Here is a 27,954-nt window from a genome sequence, read left to right as displayed (position 1 = left end):
TCCTCGTGGCGGTCGTTTTGTAGGTGCTCGGGGTATGTTCGCTCGGTCTCAGATTCCACAGCGGCGAGTCGAGACCGAGAAGGTCAGAGAGGAGACGCTGTCCGCGCCAGGCCTGGGGTAGGGTCCGCTGTGCCCGCATCCCCCCTCTTCTCCCGCCGTTCCCCGCCCCGTTCACAGTCCGATGGCGGCGGCGGCGCTGAGGAACCCGCCTCAGGTAAACGCTCGTCCTCCGGCCCTCACCGCCCTCACTCCACAAGACACTAAAGCCTCGAGTGCGGGGCGCCGGCTCACGTGCCCGCAGCCCAGACCCCGGTATTCAGGACGGTGAGGCAGCCGTGGGTGGGGCCCTGTTTCTGACAGACGGTGTGATGGCGCGTTGCAGAGGGTCACAGGCGGAGGGACCGGCAGGTGCAAAGGCTTGGAGGTCGGATTGAGCCGGGAGGATTCGGGAACTCCGAGATCTGCCTTGTGTGTTCAGGAAACAGAGAAGGTGAGGCAGAGTCGCGCTTGAAATGCCACGCTGCCATTTTCAGGAGGCCGGGAGCATTGACAGTTGTTAACAGAAAAGGACTCTCCTGATTTAGGCTTTCAGAAGTTTTCCAAAAGCTGTTCAGAGTGTTAGACTGGTTGCCTCGCGTATAGGTACCAGAATGTGCAGGTGCTTGCAAGGGAGACTGAGCTAGTTCAAGGGAATCTCAAGTCTCCTTTGTTTCTCATGGGAACAGAGAGCAAGGGGGCAGAAGTCAGGTCTGGAATGGCGCTCTGAGAAGTTGAGTGTCTATTTCTGCAGGTGATGGGAACAATGGGAGGTTTGGAGCGGAGGAGGGAGGTGATCTGACCCAGCTCTTATCAGGCTCCCTGTGACTGCAGAGTGGAGAACCGAATGGGGCGGGGGGTGAGGAATGTGGTAGGAAAACCAGGGAAGATGCTACTGTAACAGTCCAGGAGAGTCTTGATGATGTGGACCGGTGTGGTGACCTTGGAGGTGGTAGACATGGTTAGATTCTGAATTCAGTTTTTTCATTAGATCTGCTCAGATTTTCTGATTTTGTGAGAGTAGAAGTCAGGGATGAATGTAAGGTTTTGGGGTGTAGCAGCCAGAGGGATGGAAGCTCCATCAGTTGGGATCTGGAATTTGGTAGTAGGATTAATTTTCTTTTTTTTTTTTTTTTTTTTTTTTTTGACTGCATTGTGTCTTCGTTGCTATGCCTGGGTTTTCTCTAGTTGTGGCAAGTGGGAGGCTACTCTTCGTTGCGGTGTGTGGGCTTCTCATCGTGGTGGTTTCTCTTGTTGCAGAGCATGGGCTCTAGGGACAGGGGCTTCAGTAGTTGCAGGTCGTGGGCCCTAGAGTGCGCGGGCTCAGTAGTTGTGGTGCACAGGTTTTGTTGCTCCGTGGCAAGTGGGATTTTCCCAGACCAGGGATGGAACCCTTATCCCCTGCATTGACAGGCAGATTCTTAAGCACTGCGCCACCAGGGAAGCCCCAGGATTAATTTTCAGTCGATATTAGAGGTTTTGTTTTGGTCATGTTAAGTGTATGAGATGTTTCAGAGAACGAATCAGTAGAGGTATTAAGTGGGCAGCTGGACACACAGGTCTAGGTCTCTGGGGAGGGTTTCAGGACAGACACCTGAAGAAGGTGGTGGATAGTATGTGGACAAGGGTGGAGCTGTGTGTCTTGGCTTAGATGGCTAGAACAGAATACTTTTTATTTCTCACAGTTCTAGAAGCTGGGAATCCAAAACCACAGTATTGGCAGGTTGGATTCCTGGTGGGGGACTCTGTTCCCGTCTTGCAGATGGTTCCCTTCTCCCTGTATCCTCACGTAGACTTTTCTTGGTACAAGGAAGTGGTCAGAGCAAGAGATGCCTGTCTTCCTCTTATAAGGGCTCCTTCTTACAACCTAATCTAAACCTGATTACTTCCCAGAGGCCATGCCTCCAACTACCATTTGGGGTCAAGGCTTCAACATAACAAATTTTGGGGGGATGCATACATTCAGTCCGTAACACTGTGGGTCACATTTAGTGGCGATAATCTTGGTTATGATAGTGTTAATAATAGCCCAGGAAGGGGAGAGTGGGGTCTGAGGGCTGGGCCTTGTCCTTGGGCACAAAGGTGGAGGATGATAGACACCACAAACATAGGTAAAGGAGATAAGTGGTCGTGGGAACAGTGTGGGAAAGAGGATGAGCTACTAGGTGATTTTGATTTCTGAGGGATGACTGCACATGAGACAGAAATGGCGGCAAAGGAGCAGTTGAGGCAAGATTGACAGTGAGGCCAGGTCTACTGCTTATTCACTGCTCTATGGGCTCACCAGGGTTTTGCTGTGACCTTCTGTTTCTGGGGGGTTTTAGTCAGGTTGGTGGATTAGTTTAAGGGGCACAAGTGGTCATCTGGGAGAGTCACTGGACCTGGGCTGGAAAGTGTCTGGGACTCTGTTTTGAATGATGGTTAGGAAAGGAGAGGAAGTCTGTGACGGGAGAGCACATCAAGTGTAGCTCATGTGGAAGAGGGACATGACTGTATGAGATGCACAAGTGGTTCTGGGTGGCTGAGGTTGAAGCAAGGAGCAGAGTCAGGCAGGACTGCCAATGACAGTGGGGACCAGTGGAGGTCTGGGTAGTTGGATCCTGCTTGAATTTGCTGAGCACTCTCTATATGCCACGTGTTCCATGACACGTAGGAAGGAGAGGCAGATGCCTGTGTTGCAGGGCAGGAAAGAGGTGGTGACTGAGAGAGACATTGTACAAAGAGTGATGTGGAAATGGAGTGTGAGCTGATGGCCTGAGGGCCCTGGCACTGAGGACATAAGGTTAAAATGTGAGCCCACACCCTTGGTTATGTCTGGGAGGCATGATCTGGGACATCCTAGGAGAATTGCCTCGTAAGAGGGAGTCCTTCCCTGTGTGCCAGGCCCAGAGCATAGATATCATCTGTCTGTCCACCTGCCTGGTGCTGTGGGTGGACAGGGTAATCAAAGGGACCATGAGAAGAGTGTTCACGTCAATGACACCAGGGCCTGGTATCTCCTCTGAGGAAGTGGCGGGGGATGGTGAGCAGGGTATGAGTAGGTGGGTGGATGAACTTGGGGTCCTGTGAGAGAAGCTGATCATGGAACAAACTGTCCCCATCATGGCAGGCCTGTGTGACCTTTGAAGACGTGGCCATTTACTTCTCCCAGGAGGAGTGGGAGCTCCTTGATGAGGCACAGAGATTCCTGTACCATGATGTGATGCTGGAGAACTTTGAACTTACAACATCCCTGGGTAAGGCCTTCATATTCCTCCCAGTGTCCTCAACTGTCCTCTGTCTTTCCCCCGTCCAAGAGGCAGCTCTCTCCATTCCATGGCTAGACCATTGTCTCTGCTAACTTCCCCACTTACCTGGCATATGTGCTGTGGATGTCAGTGCTGAGCTGTGTACACTGCCACGAGTACTGTACTCCTCAAGAAGCCCCAACGTCTGATACCCCAAGGAATGCAGGGAAGTGTCTGGGAGTCAGTCTGGCAGTCAGCCTAATAGAGCTCACATTTCTTGTCCTCTCCTTGGCAAGTTGACTGTGTCCAGATCTATGGTACCTTGTGCCCCAGATTCTTTCCCTTCCCTCTTTTTTTTGAGATATAATTGGCATAGGACATATTAGTTTCAAGTGTATTACATAATGATTTGGTATTTGTATATATTGCAAAATGCTCACAATAGTAAGTCTAGTTAACATCTATCACCATATAGAGTTACACATTTTTTTTCCTTGTGATGAGAACTTTTAATTTTAAGACTTCCTTGTGACTGCCTATATCAGGATTGCAGGTATTGTCATTGTCACTATTTATGTATAAGCTTTTCTTGAAAGTCCCTGTTTTGGGATTTTGTTGTAATAGTCTTTCCTTTCCTGGGGTCTGCTCTTTCCTCAGTTGCTCTGAGTCAGTGCTGACCACTCACATGTCCTGTCTTTCCCTAAAGACTTGTTTCGTTCCAGTCTCACGTAGTTACAGAACTGGGGGTGTGTGGGGAGAGCCCTGATTGCTTTACAGGGTGAACATGGCAAGTTGGTCTCAGAGGAGACCTGGTCCTGGTGAGTGGCAACTGAAGGGGGGCGAGGGGAGGTCATGAAAATGAGGCTGTGTTTAATCATACCGGGAACCTACCCTGTGTCCACCAGTGTTTTGGTGCAAGTGCCACTTGATGCAAATTATTTCTACACTTTCTTCTGCATACTTGACACTTTACTGATTTGTCATTTCCAGTTTCTGACTCTCCCCACCTTTCAGACCTGTATGCATCATGTCCCTCTCCACTGCACCATCTGTAGTTTCTCCCACAGTGACTTACACTTATCCAGATACCTTGGAGATGTGGGTTCAGTTCCAGACCACTGCAATACAGTGAGTCACGTGAATTTTTTTGTTTCCCAGTGCATATAGAAGTTATATTTATATTATACTTTAGTGTATTAAGTGCAGTAGAATTATGCCTAAAAACCAATATACTTACCTTAATTTGAAAGTACTTTTTTGCTAAAAAATCCTAAGCATTGTCTGAACGTTCAGTGAGTCATAGTAGTAAAATCAAAGATCACTGATCACAGATCACCATAACAAATATAATAATAATGGAAAAGTTTGAAAGATTGTGAGAATTATCAGAATGTGACACAGAGATACAAAGTGAGCAAATTCTGTCGGGAAAATGGCACTGATAGACTTGCTGGACGTAAGGTTGCCACAAACCTTCAATTTGTAAAGAAAAAAACCAGAATGCAGTATCTGCAAAGGGCAATACAGCAAAGTGCCATGATAACGACATATGCCTGTAAAATGTTGTGAGGTGTGCACACATTCTTAAATAGTCCTTAAACACCAGCTACTCAGTTCCAATTGTATTTCCCTGGGCCTGGACACAGTCATCCTTCTGCATAGTATGGACATGTTCCCAGCTGACAAGATCTAGCTGAAGGCTGTTGGCAGAGGAGGGAGTAAGTGATCCTGCCTCTCCTCCCTGTGTTACACCCTGTATTTGTGCCCTTTGTCCTGGAAAGTTACCCCCCTTCTGTGAACTTTAGAGGCCCAGTACTGCAGAGCAGCTCTCCCTTCAAATTAGTGCCTCATTCTGAAAACATTCCCATGGATTCATTAGCACTTTATTAGCATTCCTGTGCTTTCAGATTGTCAGTGTGGAGCAGAGGATGAGGAGATCCCTTCTGAGCAGAGTGTTTCTGGAGGAGAGTCACAGGTCAGGACTTCTCAGTTAGTTCCATCAAACCAGAAGACTCATCCCTGTGAGAAGTGTGTCTCAGTCTTGAAAGACATTTTGCAGCTGACTGAGCTCCAGGCAGCATATCTTGGGCAGAAACCATACTTTGGTGGGGGGTCCAGCGGCTTCTGGTTGAATGCAAGCCTTCACCAGTATCAGGAGCATGGCAATGGAGAGAAAAACCTTAAAATGGATGTGGACAGGTCCTCGATTGTGACGAGCTGCAGACTCCATGTGTCAGGGAAGCCCTTCCCCTGTGGGGAAGATGGAAAAGACTTCCTAGCTACTTTGGGCCTTCATCAGCACCAGGCCACTCCCAATGGTGAGAAGCCACACAGCAGCATTGAGTCTGGGGAGGCCTTAAACAATGGAAAAAGTCATAACAAGTGGATTGAATGCAGGGAAGTTTTTGGCAACACTCATATACTTCATCACCAGAGAGTCTGCGCTGGAGAAGGTCTTGATGAGTGTAGCAAATGCAAATACAGATTTGTTCAGCACCAGCAAATTCACATTGGAGAAAGGCCTTATGAGTGCAGTGAATGTGGGAAATTCTTTAGCCGTAAAACCCACCTCATTAGACACTGGAGGGTTCACACAGGAGCAAAGCCTTATGAGTGCAGTGAATGTGGGAGGCCTTTTAGCCAGAAATCTGACCTCATTCAACACCAAAGAGTTCACACTGGAGAAAAGCCTTATGAGTGCAGTGAATGTGGGAAATCTTTTATCCAGAAATCCATCCTCATTAAACACCAGAGAGTTCACACTAATGAAAGGCCTTATAAATGTGATCAATGTGGAAAATCGTTTAGCCAAAGTTCTGGCCTCCTTCGACACAAGAGAGCTCACACTAGAGCAAGGCCTTATGAGTGCAGTGAATGTGGGAAAGCCTTTAACTGTAAAACCCACCTCGTTCGACACTGGAGAGCTCACACTGGAGTTAGGCCTTATGAGTGCAGTGAATGCGGAAAATCTTTTAGTGAGAAATCTGTCCTCATTCAACACCAAAGAGTTCACACTGGAGAAAAGCCTTATGAGTGCAGTGGATGTGGGAAAGCCTTTAGCCAGAAATCTGTCCTCATTCAGCACCAGAGAGTTCACACAGGAGAAAGGCCTTATGAGTGCAGTGAATGTGGGAAATCCTTTAGCCGCAAAACCCACCTCATTCGACACCGGACGGTGCACACTGGAGCAAGACCTTTTGATTGCAGTGAATGTCAGAGATCCTTTACTCAGAGCTCTGGTCTCCTTCGACACAGGAGAGCTCATGTGCAGTGAGTATAGGAAATCCTTTACCTCCAAATTTAACGTCGGTCAACACCAGAGTTCACACTGGAAAAAGTCTTGCACATGCAATGAATGTGCTTTTTTCTTACTTAGCATCATTGTGTTGGAGGAAAGCTTCTGTGAGGAACCATCTGCGTGAATCGAATCTCACGTTGGGATAGCCACAGACTAGGAATTGATTCACCGTAAATTTCACGGTTGTGTTGGAAGCATGTGTAACCTGCCCAAGGTCACTGCCAGTTTCTGTGGCAGAAACTATCTCACCTCTAGCATCTGGCAGGCCCTCACAGTTGGCATCAGTCACAAGCCTAGTATGCTCAGAGCAACTGACCTCTGTGCTGTCCTGTTGGAGGAAATCGTGAGTATCCTGAGCCCTTATGGAGTCTTCATTCCCTTTTCTCTGACAAGTTAGGGCATGGACCTGACCTGTGTTGGCCCTGAGAACACTATCCGAGTTCTGCTGGCAGCTTGCAGAGAAGAACTAGCTTTTTCAGGGACACAGTTGGTCTCGGGTAGTTGTGATGAATATTTCCAGCTTCCAAGTCACCCAACCAGAAATTGCCTGTTGCACGTTGCTCTGGTTTGTGTAATAGTAAAGACTTTTTGTTTAAGCACCTTAATTTTGGAAATGCTCTTCACTGTGTGGAATAGTTTGAAAGCACAATAGGACCGTCAACTTGAGGGGTAAATGACTTTTGTGGAGATCCAAACTTTGGGTGCCTCAGAGGACATGGTATGATGGCCAAATATAGGGCTTTCATTTTGGCCTAGTTTGCATTGCTGCCAAGGCCTCCTAGGAAAGAATACTTTGTTATAATTTTTTGCCTGGATACGAGAGTTCTGTGCATTCTAGTGCTTCTGGAGACAACATGGATTCTTTTTTTTCTTGCCCACAGGGGATAACACACAATGGCCAGCACTACTGAGGGAAATCTTAACCCCAGTTCTCCTCCAAAGCAACAATATATACCCTGATACCTGGAATTCCATAGGCTAGTGTCCATAGTTGTAAGGCTGCAGGGGCAGGGAAGACCGCAATTGGTACAGAAACACTGGTTACTAGGGAGTGGAGGAGACTGCAGCAAGCTACGTGGAATGTACCACTTCTAAAGGTACATCCACAAATGTTCTACTGACAATGACTGCAGGATGAGTGTGTCCAGAAATCTCAGGACCTCCAGGTATGTTTATGTTGTGAAGTCATTGGCAGACAAAATAAGGGTTTGGGGGGATTCCTCTAGGCTTTCTGAGCTGTTGACCTCAAGGCCATTGCTGTACAGGCAATAGAAGAAGGATGGTGAGATACTGTGGTCCAGGCATGTGGTTTTTGTGACCCAGCCAGCAGTCCTCCTGACTCAGCTGGAAATGGCCTTCACTGTTTGCCAGTATTTCGTGTCCCTGAGGAGAGGCTGCCCCTCAAGGCATGAGGAATGAGATAGTGGAGTAATTTTCTGAAGAGTGGGATATTTAGATTATTATTATGAACCACTTTTTAAACCTGCATGATGGTATAATGGGCATAGATATGTTGTACATATTTAAAGTGTACAATTTGATAAGTTTTCACATGTATACACTTGTGAAACCATTATTATTATCATGATAATGAGCTATCTGTCACCAACATATTTTCCTCATGCCCTTTTCTAGTCTCCTTGCTCTCCCTGGCCATACAGACAACCATTTATTTACATTCCTTTACAATAGATTGCATTTTCTAGAATGTTATGATTGATCATAAAGTGTTTACTTTTTTTTTTTCTGGCTTCATTGATGCTACATAATTACTTTGAGAATAATTCATTGTACTGACATGAACATTCTTATTTCTAAGAATGCTTAGAAATGGAAGCTTTCTCTTCCATGTATAATTGACTATGTTCATACATTCATCTGTTTATGGGTATTTCAGTTATTTCCAGTGTTTAGCTTTTTTTTTTTTTTTTTTAATAAATTTATTTATTATTTATTTATTTATTTTTGGCTATATTGGGTCTTCGTTGCTGTGTGGGCTTTCTCTAGTTGCAGAGAGCGGGGGCTACTCTTCGTTGTGGTATGCAGGCTTCTCATTGCGGTGGCTTCTCGTTGCGGAGCACAGGCTCTAGGCGTGTGGGCTTCGGTAGTTGTGGCTCGCGGGCTCTAGAGCACAGGCTCAGTAGTTATGGCGCATGGGCTTAGTTGCTCCACGGCATGTGGGATCTTCCCGGACCAGGGATCGAACCCGTGTCCCCTGCATTGGCAGGCGGATTCTTAACCGCTGCGCCACCAGGGAAGTCCCCCAGTGTTTAGCTTTTATAAATAAAAGCTGATAGGAACATTAGTTTACAATTACTTATATGGATATGTTTCATTTTTCTTGTATTAATAACTCAGTGCAGTACCTCAGTCATGGGGTAGGTGAATAGTATAACTTTTTAAGAAATTGCCAAACTGTAATCTAAAATGTTTGTGTTTTTTTGCATTCCCACCAGCAGTGTGTGAGACTTCCAATTCCTTCACACCATTGTCAATACCTGGTAAGGTTACTTTTTAATTTTACCCTTTTAAAATAAGTGTGTAGAGGTAATCCACTGGTTTTAATTGCATTTCCCTAAGGATTTACAACGTTTAGCATTATTTCATGTGTTTGCTGTATATCTTCTTTAGTAAGATGTCTATTCTTTTCTTTGTCCTATTTTCTATTTTGTGAATTTGGCTATTTGCTTTTTAGTTACAATAAGACAAACAACAAAGACATGTTGGTATTTTACTTATTCTTCAATGATGTGAGTGACTTCTTTGCTGCATGGAATCATTGTTGTTGAATACTGGAAGAATATTTTGTTATTTTTTACTTTTTTTTTTTTTTTTTTTGATGGAATGCACAGTGTATGGACACCTATACCAAACATTTAAGTTTCATCAGCATTATTAACATATTCTCCATCACTTTTCTAAGTGTAGACATTCAATATACTGCATTCAGTAATACTATAAATCAAGCCTTAGTTTGTAGTGTTTGCCAGTTTCTTTGGTATAAATACCATGAACAATTTCAAACTACCAACCTGATGTCACTGAATAGAGTTGGGAAGAGTTGGCAGTATCACACCATTCTAAACAGAGAAATGATTAGAGAGTGATGATGTTTCAATATTTGTAACTTAAAAGAGTTTAATTGATATATAATTGACTTATGTATATATTAAAAATGTCAATTTTGATGGTTTGATGCATAAAATTTCCTTAAGCCCTTTTTAAATTTGTGCTTTTCAACTTATAAGATTTCTGATACAGGATATAGTCTACTGTTTGTAATTGCTATTTTCAAATATATATAAAAGTAGAAAAGACTGTCATGGATTCCCAATCTTCTGTCATTATTTATAGTCATTTGCATTTCATCTCTCATGCACATTAGTGGGTTGTTTTACTTAAAATCCAGAGATTGTGTTGCTTAATGCATAGTTTCTTGAGAATGCTTTTCTAAAATGTAAGAGTATTTCCATAATGGCAATAACTTTCTCACATAAAATAAAAATATTTTCAAATGTGATAAATATTAATCAGTGCTGAATTTTATCAATTTTCTCAAAAATATATTTGTTTTTTAAGGCAGACTACAGACGTATCTTGTTTTATTGTGCTTCACAGATACTGTATTTGTTTTTAATAAATTGAAGGTTAGTGGCAACCCTGCACTGAGCAAATCTATCAGCACCATTTTTCAAACAGCATTTCCTCATTTTGTATCTTTGTGTCACATGTAATTCTCACAAGTTTTCAAACTTTTTCATTATTATTATACTACTTATGAGATCTGTGATTAGTTATCTTTGATGTTACTTTAAAAATTTTTTTTGTCTGTGCTATGCAGCTTGTGACATCTTAGTTCTCTGGCCAGGCATTGAACCCGGGCCCTCGGCAGTGAAAGTACAGAGTACTAACCACTGGACTGCCAGAGAATTCCCAGTTGGTTTTTTTGTTACTTTGTTTTTTGTTTTTGTGATGTTACTATTGTAATTGTTTTGGAGCACCATGAGTTGTACGCCTGTAAGATGGTGAACTTAATTGATAAATGTGCGTTCTGACTGCTCCACTGATTGGCCATTACGCTGTCTTTCTCTCTCTCCTTGGCCTCCCTATTCCCTGATACACAACAATATTGAAATTAGGCCGACTAATAACCCTACAATAACCTCCAGTGTTCCAGTGAAAGGTTAGAATCACTTCATGTCTTTCACTTTAAATCAGAAGCTAGAAATGATTAAGCTTAATGAGGAAGGCATGTCAAAAGCTAAGAGCTTGTACGTCTGTCGGGAGTGGGCCCAGAACAGTATTTATATACTTTTTTCAAACTTACATACATACATATATATATATATATATATATATATAGTTTTTTTTTTTCGGTATGTGGGCCTCTCACTGTTGTGGCCTCTCCTGTTGCAGAGCACAGGCTCCGAACGCGCAGGCTCAGCGGCCATGGCTCACGGGCCCAGCCGCTCGGCGGCTTGTGGGATCTTCCTGGACCAGGGCACGAACCCGTATCCCCTGCATCAGCAGGTGGACTCTCAACCACAGCGCCACCAGGGAAGCCCCAAACTTATACTTTTGGCGTTGTTTGGGCCATGCACCTTTATAGCAATATGTGTATTTACTAGGAGAGTCAGGATCCAGCAAAAGGAACAGCAGAAGCCAATGTAGTTTGAGATTCTAATTTTGAGCTCCATCCAATTAGTGCTACTGGGGCAAAGCTTTAAGGTTTGGAAGCCACCAAGGAGGCAGGTAGTGCTGAGGGAAACCCCTCTGGCTACTCTATGAAAATAGAACACAAGTTTATATCCAGCAACGACCAGGAAATATTTCAGTCCAAACACTGTTATTTCATGAGGGATCCCTTTGGAGAAAAGAACTAAGCAGTTGGCTAGGACAAGGTGGTTGAGGATTTGGTCTCTGGGTGTGAGACTTCTTCCAGTGAGTGAAGTGAAAGTAAAAAAACAAAGAAGTGAGGAGTTTCCCAGGACCCCAACTTTCATCTGAGTGAGGAGGATAATCACCCAGTCCAGGTTAGTAGAAACCATCACATCAATAACTTAGGGATAATGTTTAATCGGAGTCAGAAGAATCAAATTGATGTTTGATGCCAGGACAGTAACTGCAGGGGTAGCATCCATGCAGGTGTGGAAAGGAGTCATCTGGACACTGATGCAGTCATCCAGAGGCAGAGCTCTCCCCCAGTCCCTGGGGCTCCAGGTATTCCTGCATGCTGGCAAGTTGTGTTCCTTTCTGGAGGCTCTGGGGAACCAGATTCTTGCTTGTTTGGGTTGTTGGCAGAGTTCAATTCTATGTGGTTGTAGGACTGAGGACTCTCAGCTCCCTAGATGCTCTCTGCTTATGTTGAGGGTATCTGGGAAGTCCCAGTTTCTTCAAAGAGGTTTTTGTGTGACTGACAGCTCTGACCTTTCCATCTTGCTGAGTCAGGACTAAGGTTGCTGGCTGTCAGACGTGTACTGTCCTTAGCTCCTACAGTTCCTCTCCCATCCTAGTACAAAGCTGTTATCTCAAAACCATCAAACGCCCTTATCATACCACCATATCTCTGACTCTGATGTCTGCAACTTTATCCCTGCAGCTGGGATAGTTTCTCCACTTTTTTAAATTAGTGAGTTAATTAATTAATTAATTAATGTTTTTGATGGGTTTTGCTGGACGTTACAAGTACTTTTTTTTTAAATTAATTTTTATATTTGGCTGCATTAGGTCTTGCTGTGCACGGGATTTCTCTAGTTGCAGCGAGTGGGGGCTACTCTTCATTGTGGTGCTCGGACTTCTTATTGCAGTGGCTTTTCTTGTTGCGGAGCATGAGCTCTAGGCACCCGGGCTCAGTAGCTGTGGCGCACAGGCTCAGTAGTTATGACAGATGTGCTTAGTTGCTCCGCAGCATGTGGGATCCTCCTGGACCAGTGCTCGAACCTGTGTCCCCTGCATTGGCAGACAGATGCTTAACCACTGCGCCACCAGGGAAGTCCTAGTTTCTCTACTTTTAAAGACTTATCTGTATTTTTTTAAAGATTATTTTCTTTGTATTGTAGTAAAAAATACATAACATCAAATTTATCATCAACCATTTTTTTAATATATATGTAAGTTTATTTATTTATTTTTGGCTGTGTTGGGTCTTCGTTTCTGTGCGAAGGCTTTCTCTAGTTGTGGCAAGGGGGGGCTACTCTTCGTTGTGGTTCATGGGCTTCTCATTGAGGTGGCTTGTCTTGTTGCGGAGCACAGGCTCTAGGTGTGTGGGCTTCAGTAGTTGTGGCTTGCAGGCTCAGTAGCTGTGGTGCACGGGCTTAGTGGCTTCATGGCGTGTGGGATCTTTCTGGTCCAGGGATCGAACCCGTGTCCCTTGCATTGGCAGGTGGATTCTTAACCACTGAGCCACTAGAGAAGTCCCCCAGCACCATTTTAAAAGCCTTGACATAAGTGACTCCATTTTGTTTCACATTTCACACTTGGGATTAGAACAAAAACACTGACAGAAGAGACATGTTCCTATGAGACCTCAGTGCACATGAATTAAAGTGTTTCTTTTTGTCCTGTTAATCTGTCTTGTGTCACTTTTTTTTTTTTTTTTTTTTTTTTTTACCACACTGTGCGGCATTTGGGATCTTAGTTCCTGGACCAAGGATCTAACCCATGCCCCTTGCAGTGGAAGCACAGAGTCTTAACCATTAGACGGCCAGGGAAGTCCCTTGTGTCAATTTTATTATTAGTCCAGCCACAGGAACTCAAGAGGGGTAGAGGGGGAAATTTCCCCCTCCCTGACATAGCCTTGCTTCAGTCTCCCATAGTCACAATACCCATTTCTTTCAGATATTCCATATTGGGCATAGATGCTTTGGCACAATAGAAATGGATTAAAATCAAGACTTTGACATTTACAAATTGGCTTGATAAATGTGACCCCATGTAAGTCAAAACAGGACCTTCAAGGATTAAAACTTACGTGTAATAAAATGGTGATTATACCCCACTGCTTCTCCATTTACAGTCCAATTTTGTTTGTTCTTAAATCTGAAAAAAATGAGCACCACTTGATAGATTACTACAACCTTAATGCTATGGTCCTGTTCATCAATGTTCCATATCCAATACGCAGTAAAAGTTACTGATTCTGTTCAATCAATAACGGGTGAATATTTTTTGCTCTATAGATTTGGCTGACATATTCTGTTCAGTGCCTGTTTCAATAGCCTCTACTGCAGTTTGTTCCTACCTTAAGAGGGATACAATACACCTTTTCCTGGCTACTCCAACATATTCGTCATTACAAATTTTACTTCCAAATTAAAATCAGCAGACGTTCCTGATAGTGCCCTCAGAAACTCTACCATAGAGGATTTGGCAGTTTCTCCTTAAACCTGCTGGAGTCTGGACACATGATAGCTGTAAGTTGACCAAGGGCTTCTGATACAAGAAGCTGGCCTTCTCTGCCCATGCTGTCTGCCATTAAAACCACCAATGGGGTTTCCCTGGTGGTGCAGTGGTTGAGAGTCCGCCTGCCGATACAGGGAACACGGGCTCGTGCCCCTGTCTGGGAAGATCCCACATGTCACGGAGCGGCTAGGCCCGTGAGCCATGGCTGCTGAGCCTGCGCGTCCGGAGCCTGTGCACTGCAATGGGAGAGGCCACAACAGTGAGAGGCCCGCATACTGCAAAAAAAAAACAACAAACACCGATGACTGTCTACCTCCTGTGTCTTCTGGAAATAGAGGCTCTCACAGACCCTGAGCCTGTGACTCTCTGTGTTCAGCTGCCCACCATGCTTTGAGTCATGGAAACAACACAGTCCAAGCTCAGCACAGCTACTGAGGCCTCCGTAGATTAAAACAGCCTGGAAACAAACCTGGAACCTCTGGCATATTCCACCTGTAGGAGTGGTGGCATCCTCTGTCTTTAGTTACATGCCAGATTCCATGGTGCTGGAAGGTCACCTCCATTCAGGCCCCTTGTCTACCTGGAGAGCCCCTTGGGATTAACTGAGTGAACTGCAGTGGAAGATGAACAGCACTGCCAACCATCAGACATGGTGGAGCTCAGTGAAATGTTGCTTCTTTCCATCCTTTAGCCAGGACATCCCTGATAAAGCACAGGACCCAAGGGACAGCACCCTTGGGCAAACTTCAGGCAAGAATCTTAGCATGGGATGACCTGGCTCACAATGGCCACATCTCCACATTTATTATAAGCTGTTGGGTCATTACTTTAAAATTGTCCCCTTGGTAAAAATAGCAAGAACCTCTAGGAATCTCTTGTCTCACAGTTAAATCAAAATCACACGTCTCAACATGTATTAACGCCACAATATGAGGCCTTGCCAGGACATTCCTTTTTCACTTCGGAGTTATAATTTAAACCTAAACTTCCTCCACAAATAAACCAAAAACCTGTCAAATGCAGCTGCACACCATTCTTGTGACTTGATTTTTCTGCTTCTGGTCTGAGTACTTTTATCAATTTTCAAGAAGCTCCAACCCTCCAAGTAAGCCATTGTTTCAACTAAACATGGCAAATGCTGAGGTCCATATCAACTCAAGCAGGTACCCTCTTAGAAGGGACAGTCCCATCCAACATCCCAGACAACATCATCCTGGCCCAGGAGCTCGTTGCTAGAGATGACATCACCTCAGATGATAACAGTTCAAATGACGTTGTCCCAACCCAAGACCTCAAAGTTGGAGTTGACTTCACCCCTTACACTAAAATCTTCACCCCGGCAATGCCCATGGACTGCCTCTCCTAAGGCACAAATTGGATGCAGGACATGTATTGCATTTCTTCCTTTCTTTTATTATTATTTTTAAAGGCATTTATTTATTGAGGCTGCGTTGGGTCTTCGTTGCTGCACACAGGCTTTCTCTAGTTTCAGAGAGCAGGGGCTACCCGTTGTTGCGGTGCGTGGGCTTCTGATTGCGGTGGTTTCTCGTTGTGGAGCACGGGTTCTAAGGCACGTGGGCTTCAGTAGTTGTGGCGCAGGGGCTCAGTTGCTCCGCAGCATGTGGGATCTTCCCGGAGCAGGGCTCGAACCTGTATCCCCTGCGTTGGTTACGTGCATGTAAAGAACAATAAATAAAAGCTGTGAATCAAGTTTATTCAGTATTTTACTGAGAACTACCGCCCAGGAGACAGCCTCTCAGATAGCTCTGAGAAACTGTTCTGAAGAGAGAAGAAGGGAGGTCAGGGGACTTCCCTGGCAGCCCAGTGGTTAAGACTCTGCACTTCCAATGCAGGAAGTGCAGGTTCCATCCCTGGTCAGGAAACTAAGATCCCACATGCCGCTGGTCACGAGGAATTTTAGTTAATGGTTTTAGTGTTTTTCTAAGTATGGGAAGATGCAAGAATCCAGATTCATAAAAAATTTCTCCTCAAAAACTGTAACTTTCTGAAAGCCTGTTCTGCCAGTTTTCCCAGAGCACAGAGTGCCTCATTCCTTACCTCTGCCCTGATCTATTTTCAGCGTGTGCTGGGGATCAGTGACTGCAGTGGCTAGTGACTCAATCCTTATAGATCCAGATGGCTAGCAGCATTCTTTAGTTGGCACTAACAATGTACATATTTTATGTCCCAATGACTTTTTGGAATTGTTTGTCCATTTGTATCTGTAGACTCTTCATTGGAGTATAATTGCTTGACAATGGTGTGTTAGTTTCTGCTTTATAACAAAGTGAATCAGCTATACATATATCCCCACTATCTTCTCCCTCTTGCGTCTCCCTCCCATCCCCCCATCCCACCCCTCTAGGTGGTCACACAAAGCACAGAGCTGATCCCCCTGTGCTATGCGGCTGCTTCCCACTAGCTATCTATTTTGCATTTGGTATTATATATAAGTCCATGCACTCTCTCACTTCATCCCATCTTACCCTTCCGCCTCCCCTTGTCCTCAAATTCATTCTCTACATCTGCATCTTTATTCCTGTCCTGCCCCTAGGTTCTTCAGAACCTTTTTTTTTTTTTAGATTCCATATATATGTGTTAGCTTATGGTATTTATTTTTCTCTTTCTGACTTACTTCACTCTGTGTGACAGACTCTAGGTCCACCCACCTCACTACAAATAACTCCGTTTTCGTTTCTTTTTATGGCTGAGTAATATTCCATTGTATATATATGCCACATCTTCTTTATCCATTCATCTGTCGATGGACATTTAGGTTGCTTCCATGTCCTGGCTATTGTAAATAGAGCTGTAATGAACACTGTGGTACATGATTTTTTTTTTTTTTTTTAACAGTACGCGGGCCTCTCACTGTTGTGGCCTCTCCCGTTGCGGAGCACAGGCTCCGAACGCGCAGGCTCAGCAGCCATGGCTCACGGGCCTAGCCGCTCCGTGGCATGTGGGATCTTCCTGGACCGGGGCACGAACCTGTGTCCCCTGCATCGTCAGGCGGACTCTCAACCACTGCGCCACCAGGGAAGCCCACATGATTCTTTTTGAATTATGGTTTTCTCAGGTTATATGCCCAGTATGTGTCTGTAGACTTTGGGAGCACTTATAATATTACTTTTACCGTCTGGGAACATGCTTAATGGGGTCTGAAATAGTATTTCTGAAAACTTATAGTGATTACTTGCAGACAACACTCCCCATAAGTCTCCCTACAGCCACTCTAAGAAGTAACGAAAGCCTCCTCTCCAGCCTAGTTAGATCCCTCGCAGTGCTTCTGGATTTGTGGGGGTGGGACCACCAGCTGGAGCCCTAGCTAGACCTCTGAGAACTACATTTCCTAGAGGACTGTGTGCCGAGAGGCAGCATGTCTAAGCCAATGAAAACCCAGGGTAAAGACATTCCTGCGCATGCGCTTCTCATCGGGGAGGGACTTCCGGCGGCCTCCTCGTGGCGGCCATTTTAATCGCTCTGGATTTGTTCTAGTTCAAGAGCGCTCCATGGGGGGTGAGATGAGTGAACTAAGGAGTTCCGAGTGGAGGTGTCCCCGTTGCACAGAGGCGGGTCTGAAGTTCGGCGACACCGCCTGGGGTGTCCCGCGTCAGACCCTGGATAAGGCCGGCCGTGGCTGGGTCCCTTCTGTTCTCCCGCCGCTACCGGCCCAGCTCCACCCACAGAGTCCGAATGCGGTGGCGGCGCTAAGGGACCCGCCTCAGGTAAACGCTCGTCCTCCGGGCCCTCACCCCCCCACCCCACCAGACACTAGATCCCCTGCCCACGTGCCCGCAGCTCAGGCCGCTGTGTCCAGGACGGTGAGGCGGTCGTGAATGGGCTCTCTTTCTGACAGTGTGATGGTGCGTGGGAGAGGGTGACAGGCGGGGGGACCAGCAGGTGCAAAGGCTTGGAGGTGGGACTGAGGAGGGAGGATTCGGGAAACCTGGAACTGTCTTGTATTTGCATGGAGTGGAGAGTGTGAGGTGGACGCGCACCTGCACTGTCAAGCTGAGGGGTTTGTACCTCCGTTCTGAGGACCCTGGCAGCCATGGTGGGTTGTGAAGAGAAGAGGGATATAGTCTGATTTAGGGTTTTAAAAGCTTTCCAAGAGCTACTCTGAGGGAGAACAGATTGGAATGGGGGTGATGAGGGTAGTGAGGCACAGGGAGGTTGAGTCCTTGTCCAACATAGAACTGGGAAGAGGCAGCACTGAGGTCTGAAGCAGAGAGTTTAGTCTTTTAGCCCAAGGTCATCTGGCCTCCAGGGCTGGCGAGGGGTACAGGGAGTTTTGAGCCCCTTGGAATACACCTTTATGGCTTGCTTCTGCCCACAGGTCCCCATGACTGAGGAAGCACTTAGAGAACCTACAAAGGGAAGTGGAGGGTGTCCCAGGCCCTCACTGGCTTGGATCTCATTCATATGAACTTGAGATTGTGGTGTCGTGGGACTCTTCACCTGCCATTTTCCCAGCCCTTGGGTTTGGGGATCTGGGAGAAATCCTCTAGACACATTCTAGTCCAGGCCAAGTGTTTCATGGAAGAGTTGCTTTCTGGTCATCTGTGAAAAATGGTGTAGAAGGTTATCCCAGAAACAGGTGCAGCATGTTCAAATGTTTGGTAGTGTGTCCACAAACTGGGAACAGGGCACAGCAGGTCTCCTTTCTTTTAGCAACAGAGAGCAAGGGTACAGCAGTCAGTCTTGTAATGTGGCTGTCTGAGAAGTTGGGCATCTATTGTGGAGGTAATGGGAGATTTGGAAAAGAGGAGGGAGATGATCTTACTTAGGTATAAACAGGCTCCATCTGGTTACAGAGTGGAAAACAGTCTTTGGGAGGAGGAAGGATGACCAGGGAGGAGGGTACTGCAGAAGTCCTAGTGCGTGTTCATGGACCAGAGTAGTGGCTGTGGAGTTGGAAGAAGTGGTTGGATTCTGGATCCATTATTTAAGAAGGGCTGCCCAGATTTTCTGATTTTGAGGGTGGGAGAGAGAATGGTAAGAGTCAGTGATCGCAGTAAAGTTTTGGTCTTAACAGCTGAAAGACTGGAAGCTTCATTAACTGAGATGAGATAATCAGTAGTAAGAGTGATTTTCATTGGACATAACAGGAATTTTGTTTTTGGCTGTGTTAAAATTATGAGATTTCTCAGAAAACAAAGGAGTAGTGACATCAGGTGGGCAGTACAGAGATCTGGAAATCTGGGGTGTGGGTCGGGATGGAGACATCTGAAAGTGGTGGCTAGTGTCTGCACCGGTGTGGAACTATGGATTGTATTTAGAAGGTGGAATTCAGGCCATGGTGATATTGTTACTAGCAGGTCAGAAAGAAGTGTATGAGTTCCAAGAATTGATATATTGCTTGGGCACCTGGTTGGGGGTTATGGACATCATAAACACAGATGTAGGAGAGAAATAGCCCTGAAGGGAGTATGTGTGAGGCCTGAGGTGTTGGCAGGTGTCCAAGACTTCCAAAGGTAGAGTAGACAGACAGATGCAGAGGCAGAGAACTAACAGAGATAAGATGCATTTGCTAGAATTTTGTGGTGAGCTTTGGTGGGATGTTTCAGTAGATAATGTAGATAACATAATGGGAAAATGTGGTTATCTGTGAGAATCACTATGCTTAGTGTGGGTACCATTGTGGCTGGGATTTTAATGAGGGTTAGGTGGAGAGAGGAGGATTGTGGCTGCTGAGGGAATGAGTACAGCCTAGAAGTAGGAGAGGGTTATGGGTATCTGAAATACACATATGGTTCTGTATGACTAATGTTGAAGCTAGAATTAGAAACAGGCAGAAAGGCCTTCAAATTGTTTCGGGATCCATCAGAGGTCTTGGGTAGAATTGGATTCTGTTTGAATTTGCCAGGTTCTCTGGGGTGAGTCCAGGAAGATGACTATAGTGTGGGACAGAGAGTTGGCAATGGCTGCGAGGATGCAACCGTGGGGTCTGGAGATGTGAGAGAGGTACATGTGGAGAGAGGGAGCATGAATTGATGGACCCTGGGCCCTGGTACAGGAGACTTAAGAGTGATGGGTGACTCCACATTTTATTGTGAGGCATGATATGGAAGACCCCCTGGAAATTGCCCGACAGGAAGAGATGGAGCCATGCAGTTCTGTCCCTGAGCATCTCTCTGATGGCATCTCTCTGCCTACCTGTCTGTAGTTGCTGAGGGCTGGGCACAGTGATTAGTGGAACCATGAGGAGAGAGCAGTACCAATGGCATCAGGTTCTGGTGTCTCATCTGAAGTGGGGAGCCTGGAAGAAACTTGGGCATGGGCTGGATGTGTGCAGGATGGATTGTGGGTCCTCAGGAGAAAGGACCAGTGGTTTCATATGTCCCCATCATGACAGGCTAGTGTGACTTTTGAGGACGTGGCTGTGTACTTCTCCTGGGAGGAATGGAGTCTCCTTGATAAGGCCCAGAGACACCTGTACCATGATGTGATGCTGGAGATCTTTACACTTATATCCTCACTGGGTAAGGCCTGCACACCCACCCCTATGACCTGGGCTAGACTTTGCCTTTCTGCTTTTCCTTAGGGGCTGCTCTGTCCTTCCTGCATCCAAACCATGGGGACTACTTCCTTTCCTAGTTCCTTTGGAAGGTGCTGCTGTTGCTAGGGCTGGGTTGTTTGCACTGCCCTTTTCTCTCCTTGGAGACCTAATACCTGCTGCTCTGAAGCCTAGTAGGAAGCCAAATGGGTCCCATCTTGCTTGCCTCCTCCCTAGTTGGGTGACTTTCCAGATCCATGATTCCTAGGTTTTGTTCCCTTCTTCTGACTGTTCTTTCATGCCTGCCTGTGCCAAGAATTGCACATCACTGGGCATAGGCACTAGTTAGGTGCACCATGAGCTGTGTTTGTAATACCCTCATCTGAGGTTCTTTTTGTAACATTTCTTTTCTGTGCTCTGTTATGTGATGTTTCTTTGGGCTGGAACTGGCCACTTGCCTGTCCTGTCTGTCCCTTAGGACTTGAATTTTCTAAGTCCCATGTAGTTAATGTGGGTTGCAGGGGAGAGTCCTGGGTGCTTCATAGAATGGCCCACTGTGGCACGATGGGCTAGAGGGGGCCTGGCAAGGACATGACATCAGGGTTGTGTTCACATCATACCAGGAACCTGTTCAAACTAGTGTTTTGGTGCCACTGCTGGGTGCCACACCTCATTTCCATCTCTTTTTCCCCGTTCTTTATACTTGGCCAGCTTGTCACTTTAACTCTGACTTCTGGCCCCTGGCTATACCCAACTTTCCTTCCTCCACCTGTTACCTATTCTTCTCTACTGCTGCATCTGCTGTGTTCTCCAGTGTTGGCTCACATGTAACAGTGTTGGCTCACATGTACATGGCTCACATGTAACAGGCCTTATGAATGTGGTGTGCACATTTCCTTGATAGTCCTTGAAAACCAGTTAGTCATTTGCAAATGGATTTTTCTATCCCTGGACAAAAATTTCTGTACAACACTCACATGTTAGCAGCAGCTAAAGCACTGCTCAAGGTGTGAAGAGTGAGTTTAAAACTGCCTGCCTCTTCTCACTCTGCTGCATCACATTCTTAACAGTTTTTCATCTTGTGAGGTTTCTCTACTTCTGTAACCTTTTAGAGTCCCAGTACTGCAAAACAGCCTCTTCCTCGTCCTGACTCCAACTCCGTCATCCTGAAAACCACCTCATGTATTCATGCTTTGGTGTGCCAGACACATATTTGTGATGTGGCTGCCACCAGTCCCCAAAGTGAAGTCCCCACGTACTTCACTAGCATTTTTCTGTTTTCAGGTTGTTTGTGTGGCATAGAGAATGACAAGGCTCCTTCAGGACAGAGTGTTTCTCAGGAAAGAATGCCACAAATCAGGACTCTAAAGCCAGATCCGTCAACCCAGAAAGCTCATCTCTGTGAGATGTGTGCTCCTGTCATGAAGGACGTTTTGTACCTGGCTGAGCATCAAGGAACATATACTGGGCAGAAATCGTGTACATGTGTAGCATGTGGGGAACAATTCTGTTTCAGGGCAAATCTTGACCAACACCAGGAGAAGCACAGTGGGGAAAAACCCTGCAGCAAGGGTATGAACAGGACCTCCTTTGTGAAGAGCTATGGAATCTATTTGTCAGGGAAGCCTTTCACCTGTGGGGAGGGTGGAAAGGACACTTTGGGCCTTTTCCAGTACCAGGCCACTCCCAAAGCAGTACTGAATATACACAGCAGTACTGGCTGTGAGGAGGCCTTTCACTGTGGAAAAAGTCCTTACAAGTGTGGTGAATGTGGGAAAGCCTTCCGCTGCAAACGTACACTTGTTCAGCACCAAAGAATTAACTCTGGAGGACTGTATGAGTGCAGTGAATGTGGGAAAACCTTCACTTACAAGCACACATTTCTTCGGCACAAGACGCTTCATACTGGAGAAAGGCCTTTTGAATGCAGTGAATGTGGGAAGACCTTCAGGTTCAAATATAAACTTGTTCAGCACCAGCGTATTCACACTGGAGAAAGGCCTTATGAGTGTGCCGAATGTGGGAAAGCTTTTGGGTGCAAATCCAAACTTGTTCGGCACCAGAGAATTCACACTGGAGCAAAGCCTTATGAGTGTACTGAATGTGGCAGATTCTTTAGACAAAGTTCCAGTCTTGTTCAGCATCAGAGAATTCACACAGGAGCAAGGCCTTATGAATGTGGTGAATGTGAGAAATCTTTTAGCCAAAGCTCCAGCCTCATTCAGCACCGCAGAATTCACACTGGAGAAAGGCCTTATGAATGCAGTGAATGTGGGAAATCCTTTAGCCAAAGCTCCAGCCTCATTCAACACCGAAGAGTTCATACAGGAGCAAGACCTTATGAGTGCAGGGAATGTGGGAAATCCTTTAGCCAAAGCTTCAGCCTCATTCTACATCGGAGAATTCACACTGGAGAAAGACCTTATGAATGCAGTGAATGTGGAAAATCTTTTAGCCAAAACTACAGCCTCATTCAGCACCATAAACTTCACACTAGATAAAGGCCTCAAGAGTACAGCCAACATGAGAAAGCCTTCAGTTACCAGTCTGCTCTGATTCAACACCAAAATCTCACAACTCAGTTCTAAGTTTTAGGAATTCAGCTAATGTGGAAAAAATACCTTCTGGATAAGGAAATCTACATAAGATAATGGCCTTAGACCTTCAGGGAATTTGCTATCTCTTTGCTCAGTGTGATAGCACTAGAGAGCCTCTATGAGGAGCAATCTGCCATGAGTTCCAGGTAGGTGAGAAATTTTCAGGAGCGACATTTCATATTTTACCTGCTCAGGAACCTTGCCATAATTAAGTCACTGCCAGATTCTGTGGCAGAAGTCAACTCGCCTCTACCATCTGGCAGGTCCTCATAGTGTGCATCAGTCACCACAGCATGCTCAGAGAAGACAGATGTTTGTACTCTCTCTCCCATTCTCTAGAGGAAATCGTAGTCGAAGCCCCTAGGGAGTTCCCATTCCCTTCTCTCTAACTAGTTATGGCATGGACCTGATCCAGTTTGGGCCCAAAGGACCCAGTCTGGGAACTGCTGGTGGCTTGTAAAGTTTTCCTTCTTCATGGCATTGTTGGTCTTAGGGGTGAAACTTTTGAAGCATTCTCTGTCCTCCAAGTCGCCAACCTGGGAATGATCTGCTGCATATTGCTCTGATATGTACAATAATAAAAATCTTATTGTTTAAGTCACCTTTAATCTTAACAGTTTTATTCACTATGTGGGGTAGTTGAAAACAATTTGAAAAACAAAATGAAAATAGAATTTGGCTTTGCTAGTGTGAACAGGTGGACAGGTTTCATGAGGGTCTCAGGGAACAGTATGGTGTAAGAAAGTCTGTCTTACTACAGTTTTTGTCTAAGCTGTATTCCTGTCTGTGGTAAAATAAAAAAGTAAATATTTGATGTTTGTCCCTGGTTCCTGGCAGAGATCTTCTAAAACCCTTGGAATTTCCTGAGTAATAGGAGTTTTTTTGTGTGATAATGAAATGACTCAAGGTGGAGGCCTGTACAGATCTTCAGCGTGGGGGCTGGTCACCAGATATTAGAGGGTTAGAACTTTTAAGCCCCACCCCTGACATCTGGGGAGGGGAAGGAGCTGGAGATTGAGTTCAGTCACAATGGCCAGTGATTTAGTCAACCGTGCCTATGTAATGATACCTTAGTAAAAAATCCCTAAACAGGGTTTGGGGAGTTTCCATGTTGGTAAACACATCCAACCAGGAAGGGGGGTATACCCTGATTCCACTGGGTTAGAGGCTCCTGTGCTTGGGGTTCTTTTGGACCTCACTTTTATCTGGCTGTTGACTTGTGTCCTTCATAATAAACTGTAATTGTAAGTATAGCATTTTCCTGAGTTCTATAAGTCATTCTAGCAAATTATCAAACCAGATTTGTAGTCGACTTGGCAGAAGTGGGAGTAGCCTTGGGACCCATTTTGTGGTTGGCAGTCGTATGGGACTGAGTCCTTAATGGGTGGGGTCTGCACTAACTCCAAGTAGTTAGTGTCAGAATTGAATTGAATTGTAGGATACCCAGTTGGTGTTGGAGAATTGGTGATGGAATGACATATTTGGTGTCAGAAAAAGCCATACAATGTACAAGGCATTCTGGGAAAGACTGTTGACATCTGTGGTCCTAATAAGTACCTTGGATGTCAGGGTTTTTCTGTAGGCCCAAAGACCACCCTCAAGAGAGCACAGCTGTTACAAACTACAATACTTTTGGAACTGCAGTATCTAGGATGTGATAATTGTTCCCAGGTATAGTGAGAAATCAGTAGCACTTAGATTATGCAACATGACATTATTGAAGCCTGATAATCTAAAGTGAATTCAGAAAATACAAAGTGCTGATTAATCTTTCTTTGGCTCTGAAATTATTGTGAGATTCTTAAATATTAAAACCAGTTTTAAAAATCTTCATATCAATATTTACCATTAAACTTGGAGTTAAATTTTAGGATCGTCTCTGCATGGAAATTTTATTAAGACCATAGATGATGACTTCCTCATTTCACAATTTCCACATACACTTTTGTCAGCCCAGAGAACCTTTGCTGCAGTCTCCATGTTCCATTTGCTCAGCCACCATCTCTTACAAAAAGCCTCACTATAGGCGTACCTCAGATGTTGTGGGTTCGGTTCCAGACCACGTCAGTAAAGCAAATATTGCAGTAAAGGAGGTCACATGAATTCTTTGGTCTCCCAGTGCTTATAAAAGTTATGTTTATACTGTAGTCTATTAAGTGTGCAATAGCATGATGTCTGAAAGAACAATGGACATACTTTATTTAAAAGGTACTTTATTCCTAAATTAAAAATGCTAACCATCATCTGAGCCTTCAGTGAGTCATAATTTTTTGCAATAGTAACATCAGAGACCACTGATAAAGATCATAACAAATATAACGATGAAAATGTTTGAATTGTTGCAAGAATTACCAAAATGTGACATAGCCATAAAGTGAGAAAATGCTGTTGGAAAAAAACAGCACCAATAGACTTGCTTGATGCAGAGTTGCGACAAACCTTCAATCTGTAAAAAAAAAACTCGGGGCTTCCCTGGTGGCGCAGTGGTTGAGAGTCCGCCTGCCGATGCAGGGGACATGGGTTCGTGCCCCGGTCCGGGAAGATCCCACATGCCGCAGAGCGGCTGGGCCCGTGAGCCATGGCCGCTGAGCCTGCGTGTCCGGGGCCTGTGCTCCGCAACGGGAGAGGCCACAACAGTGAGAGGCCCGCATGCCACAAAAAAAAAAAAAAAAAAAAAAAAAAAAAACAAAAAAAAACAAAAAAAAAAAAAAAAAAAAAAAAAAAAACTCGGTGTCTGCAAAGCACAATAAAATGAGGTATGCCTATAAGTTGCCTTTTGTTTGAAGGGAACACATATTGCAGAGCTGAACTGTAGTTCTAAAATTCTTTTTTTAATCTTAAGTTTTGTTTTATAATATTTATTTTTTAATTAATTAATTTTGGCTGTGCCAGGTCCCAGTTGTGGCAAGCAGGATCTTAGTTGCAGTATGCAGACCACTTAGTTGCAGCATGCATGCAGGATCTAGTTCCTTGACCAGGGATTGAACCTGGGCCCCTTGCATTGAGAGCACGGAGTCTTACCCACTGGACCACCAAGGAAGTCCCTATTTTTGTTTTTTTACCCTAAATCTGCACTCTTTGATCTGACATCCAGAATGCTAAGAGCTTCTTAAAATCTTAGTTTTGCTTTGTAGACTCACCCCACTTGAATTCTTATTATGAACTCAGTAGCATCTTCATGGTGTGTCATAGGCCATTTATAGTGGAACATATAATTCCTACTTATGGTTCTAATGAGAACTGTCCTTACAGCACAACCACTAGATCCCAGCAGTTAGGGAAGTGTACTTGCACCCTACCCCAATAACCCTTGGCCCAGTTGCACATGCTAGCCACTTACTGCAGGGAGCATAAGATGCAGATACGGTGGAAGGCCAGATCCATCATCAGGTTCACAAACACATTCTCTGCTCTTCAAAGCTACATAATTCCTGAACTCAACAATCACTGCTCTAACATTCCATTGCTCCTGTTGGATAAAAAGACTCCGTATTTTGATTACTTATTAGTCTTACTAACTGCCACCACCTGCAAACTTCACATCACTTAGTTGGGGAATGTCCAGATAACCTAGGACCTCTTCTAGCCTGAATTGTCCTACTAATTAGTCCTACTAATTATCTATAAATGTTTAGTCCATCTGCTTAAAGAGCTATCATTACTGATCTCTCATTTAAAAGATTCCAAATCCTGGTCAAGGACTTTACCTGAATGCTCCAGTTGTCCCCTATTCCAGCAGGACCTTCCCCACTTCTGCTACTTGCCTGCCCAGCTTGGTGTTCCTAGCTTAATATATTCACCAAAAACCTCAAGAATCTCAAAACTATTTGTTACTTCATATAAAGTTCCCCCAGGATTACTTCTATCTATATTAACATTCTGCCTTTATACAGAGAAAAGAAAATCATTATTTGATTTTATTTGATAATACCCTCTGCTTCCCAAATCTAAAACAAATATGGGCTCCCTTATGTTGAGAAGGTAGTGATGCCTCCCCTGAATTTAGGGTCAGTCCCTCCATTAATGCCATCTAAGGATGATTTTCCCATGACTTAGCTTCTGAGGGGTTTTGTTCTTGGTTTTGTAAATCTATTGATGATAAACCACCAATCATTGATCTTCAGTCTTTTTATCTGTTTTACAAATAGCATCAATAAAATTTGTGTACTTCATAAAATAGCTACCCTTCACTCTGATTTAGTACATTTTTTTTATGTTCTACCATTTCTCTCCCTCATGCTTTATGGCTAAACTTTTATGAGCATTTTCTCTCTCTTTTTGTTTCTATTACCTCAACTCCTATGTAGTTCTCTAATCTTTCTAATGAGAGTTTTTATCTTCACAACTCCATCATCATTAATGAATTTAAGATTTTCCTTAAAGTTCCTTTCAGGAGCTTTTGACACCATTTTTTTTCCTTTGTATTCTTAATATACTGGATTTGTTTTATTATTATTATTATTTTTTTTTTTTGCGGTACGTGGGCCTCTCACTGCTGTGGCCTCTTCCGTCGCGGAGCACAGGCTCCAGATGCGCAGGCTCAGTGGCCAGGGCTCACGGGCCCAGCTGCTCTGTGGCATGTGGGATCCTCCTGGACTGGGGCATGAACCCGTGTCCCCTGCATCGGCAGGTGGACTCCCAAGCACTGCACCACCAGGGAAGCCCTGTTTTTTTTTTATTTTTTAATTAAAAAAAATTTTTTTTTGGCTTCTTGTGCAGCTTGCAGAATCTCAGTTCCCCAACCAGAGATTGAACACGGTCCACAGCATGAAAGCCCGGAAGGAATCCTAATTACTGGACTACCAGGGAACTCCCTGGATTTGTTTTTTTAAAATGCATTCCCTTAATATTGTAATAAACAGGAGCTCAATCAGCAGTTATTTCTCTCTTCACAACCTA

The 27,954-nt window shown here is 44.8% G+C and overlaps 1 protein-coding gene across 7 annotated transcripts; it reads left to right on the top strand.

The window, feature by feature from the left end:
* Positions 1 to 20: 20 nt before the first annotated feature.
* On the top strand, positions 21 to 27,954 carry LOC116743522 (zinc finger protein 134-like). 7 transcript variants are annotated; one of them, XM_032612042.1, is made up of 6 exons: positions 21 to 214; positions 3,146 to 3,272; positions 9,018 to 9,062; positions 17,458 to 17,687; positions 20,318 to 20,444; positions 21,743 to 23,867. In XM_032612042.1, exons 1-6 carry the CDS (start codon positions 182 to 184, stop codon positions 22,957 to 22,959), a joined length of 1,779 nt encoding a protein of 592 aa, XP_032467933.1. In that variant the 5' UTR covers positions 21 to 181; the 3' UTR covers positions 22,960 to 23,867. The 7 variants fall into 7 exon arrangements, 1 of the variants encoding a protein (XP_032467933.1); XR_004346803.1 differs by lacking the exons at positions 17,458 to 17,687; positions 20,318 to 20,444; positions 21,743 to 23,867 and adding exons at positions 5,171 to 6,904; positions 27,775 to 27,954; XR_004346799.1 differs by lacking the exons at positions 17,458 to 17,687; positions 20,318 to 20,444; positions 21,743 to 23,867 and adding exons at positions 5,171 to 7,727; positions 27,775 to 27,954.

This window comes from Phocoena sinus, chromosome 19 (genome assembly GCF_008692025.1).
Source record: "Phocoena sinus isolate mPhoSin1 chromosome 19, mPhoSin1.pri, whole genome shotgun sequence".
Lineage (NCBI taxonomy): Eukaryota > Metazoa > Chordata > Mammalia > Artiodactyla > Phocoenidae > Phocoena > Phocoena sinus.
Note: the sequence above shows the minus strand (reverse complement) of the source record. Positions and strands in the feature narration are given on the sequence as shown.

What these genes read in the sequence shown, in the direction of transcription:
- LOC116743522 (XM_032612042.1), top strand. Translation starts at nt 182, where the DNA reads ATGGCGGCGGCGGCGCTGAGGAACCCGCCTCAG. An exon ending in CGCTGAGGAACCCGCCTCAG is followed by an intron (nt 215 to 3,145) that starts GTAAACGCTCGT and finishes CCATCATGGCAG; the next exon opens with GCCTGTGTGACCTTTGAAGA. An exon ending in CACACCATTGTCAATACCTG is followed by an intron (nt 9,063 to 17,457) that starts GTAAGGTTACTT and finishes GATTTGTTCTAG; the next exon opens with TTCAAGAGCGCTCCATGGGG.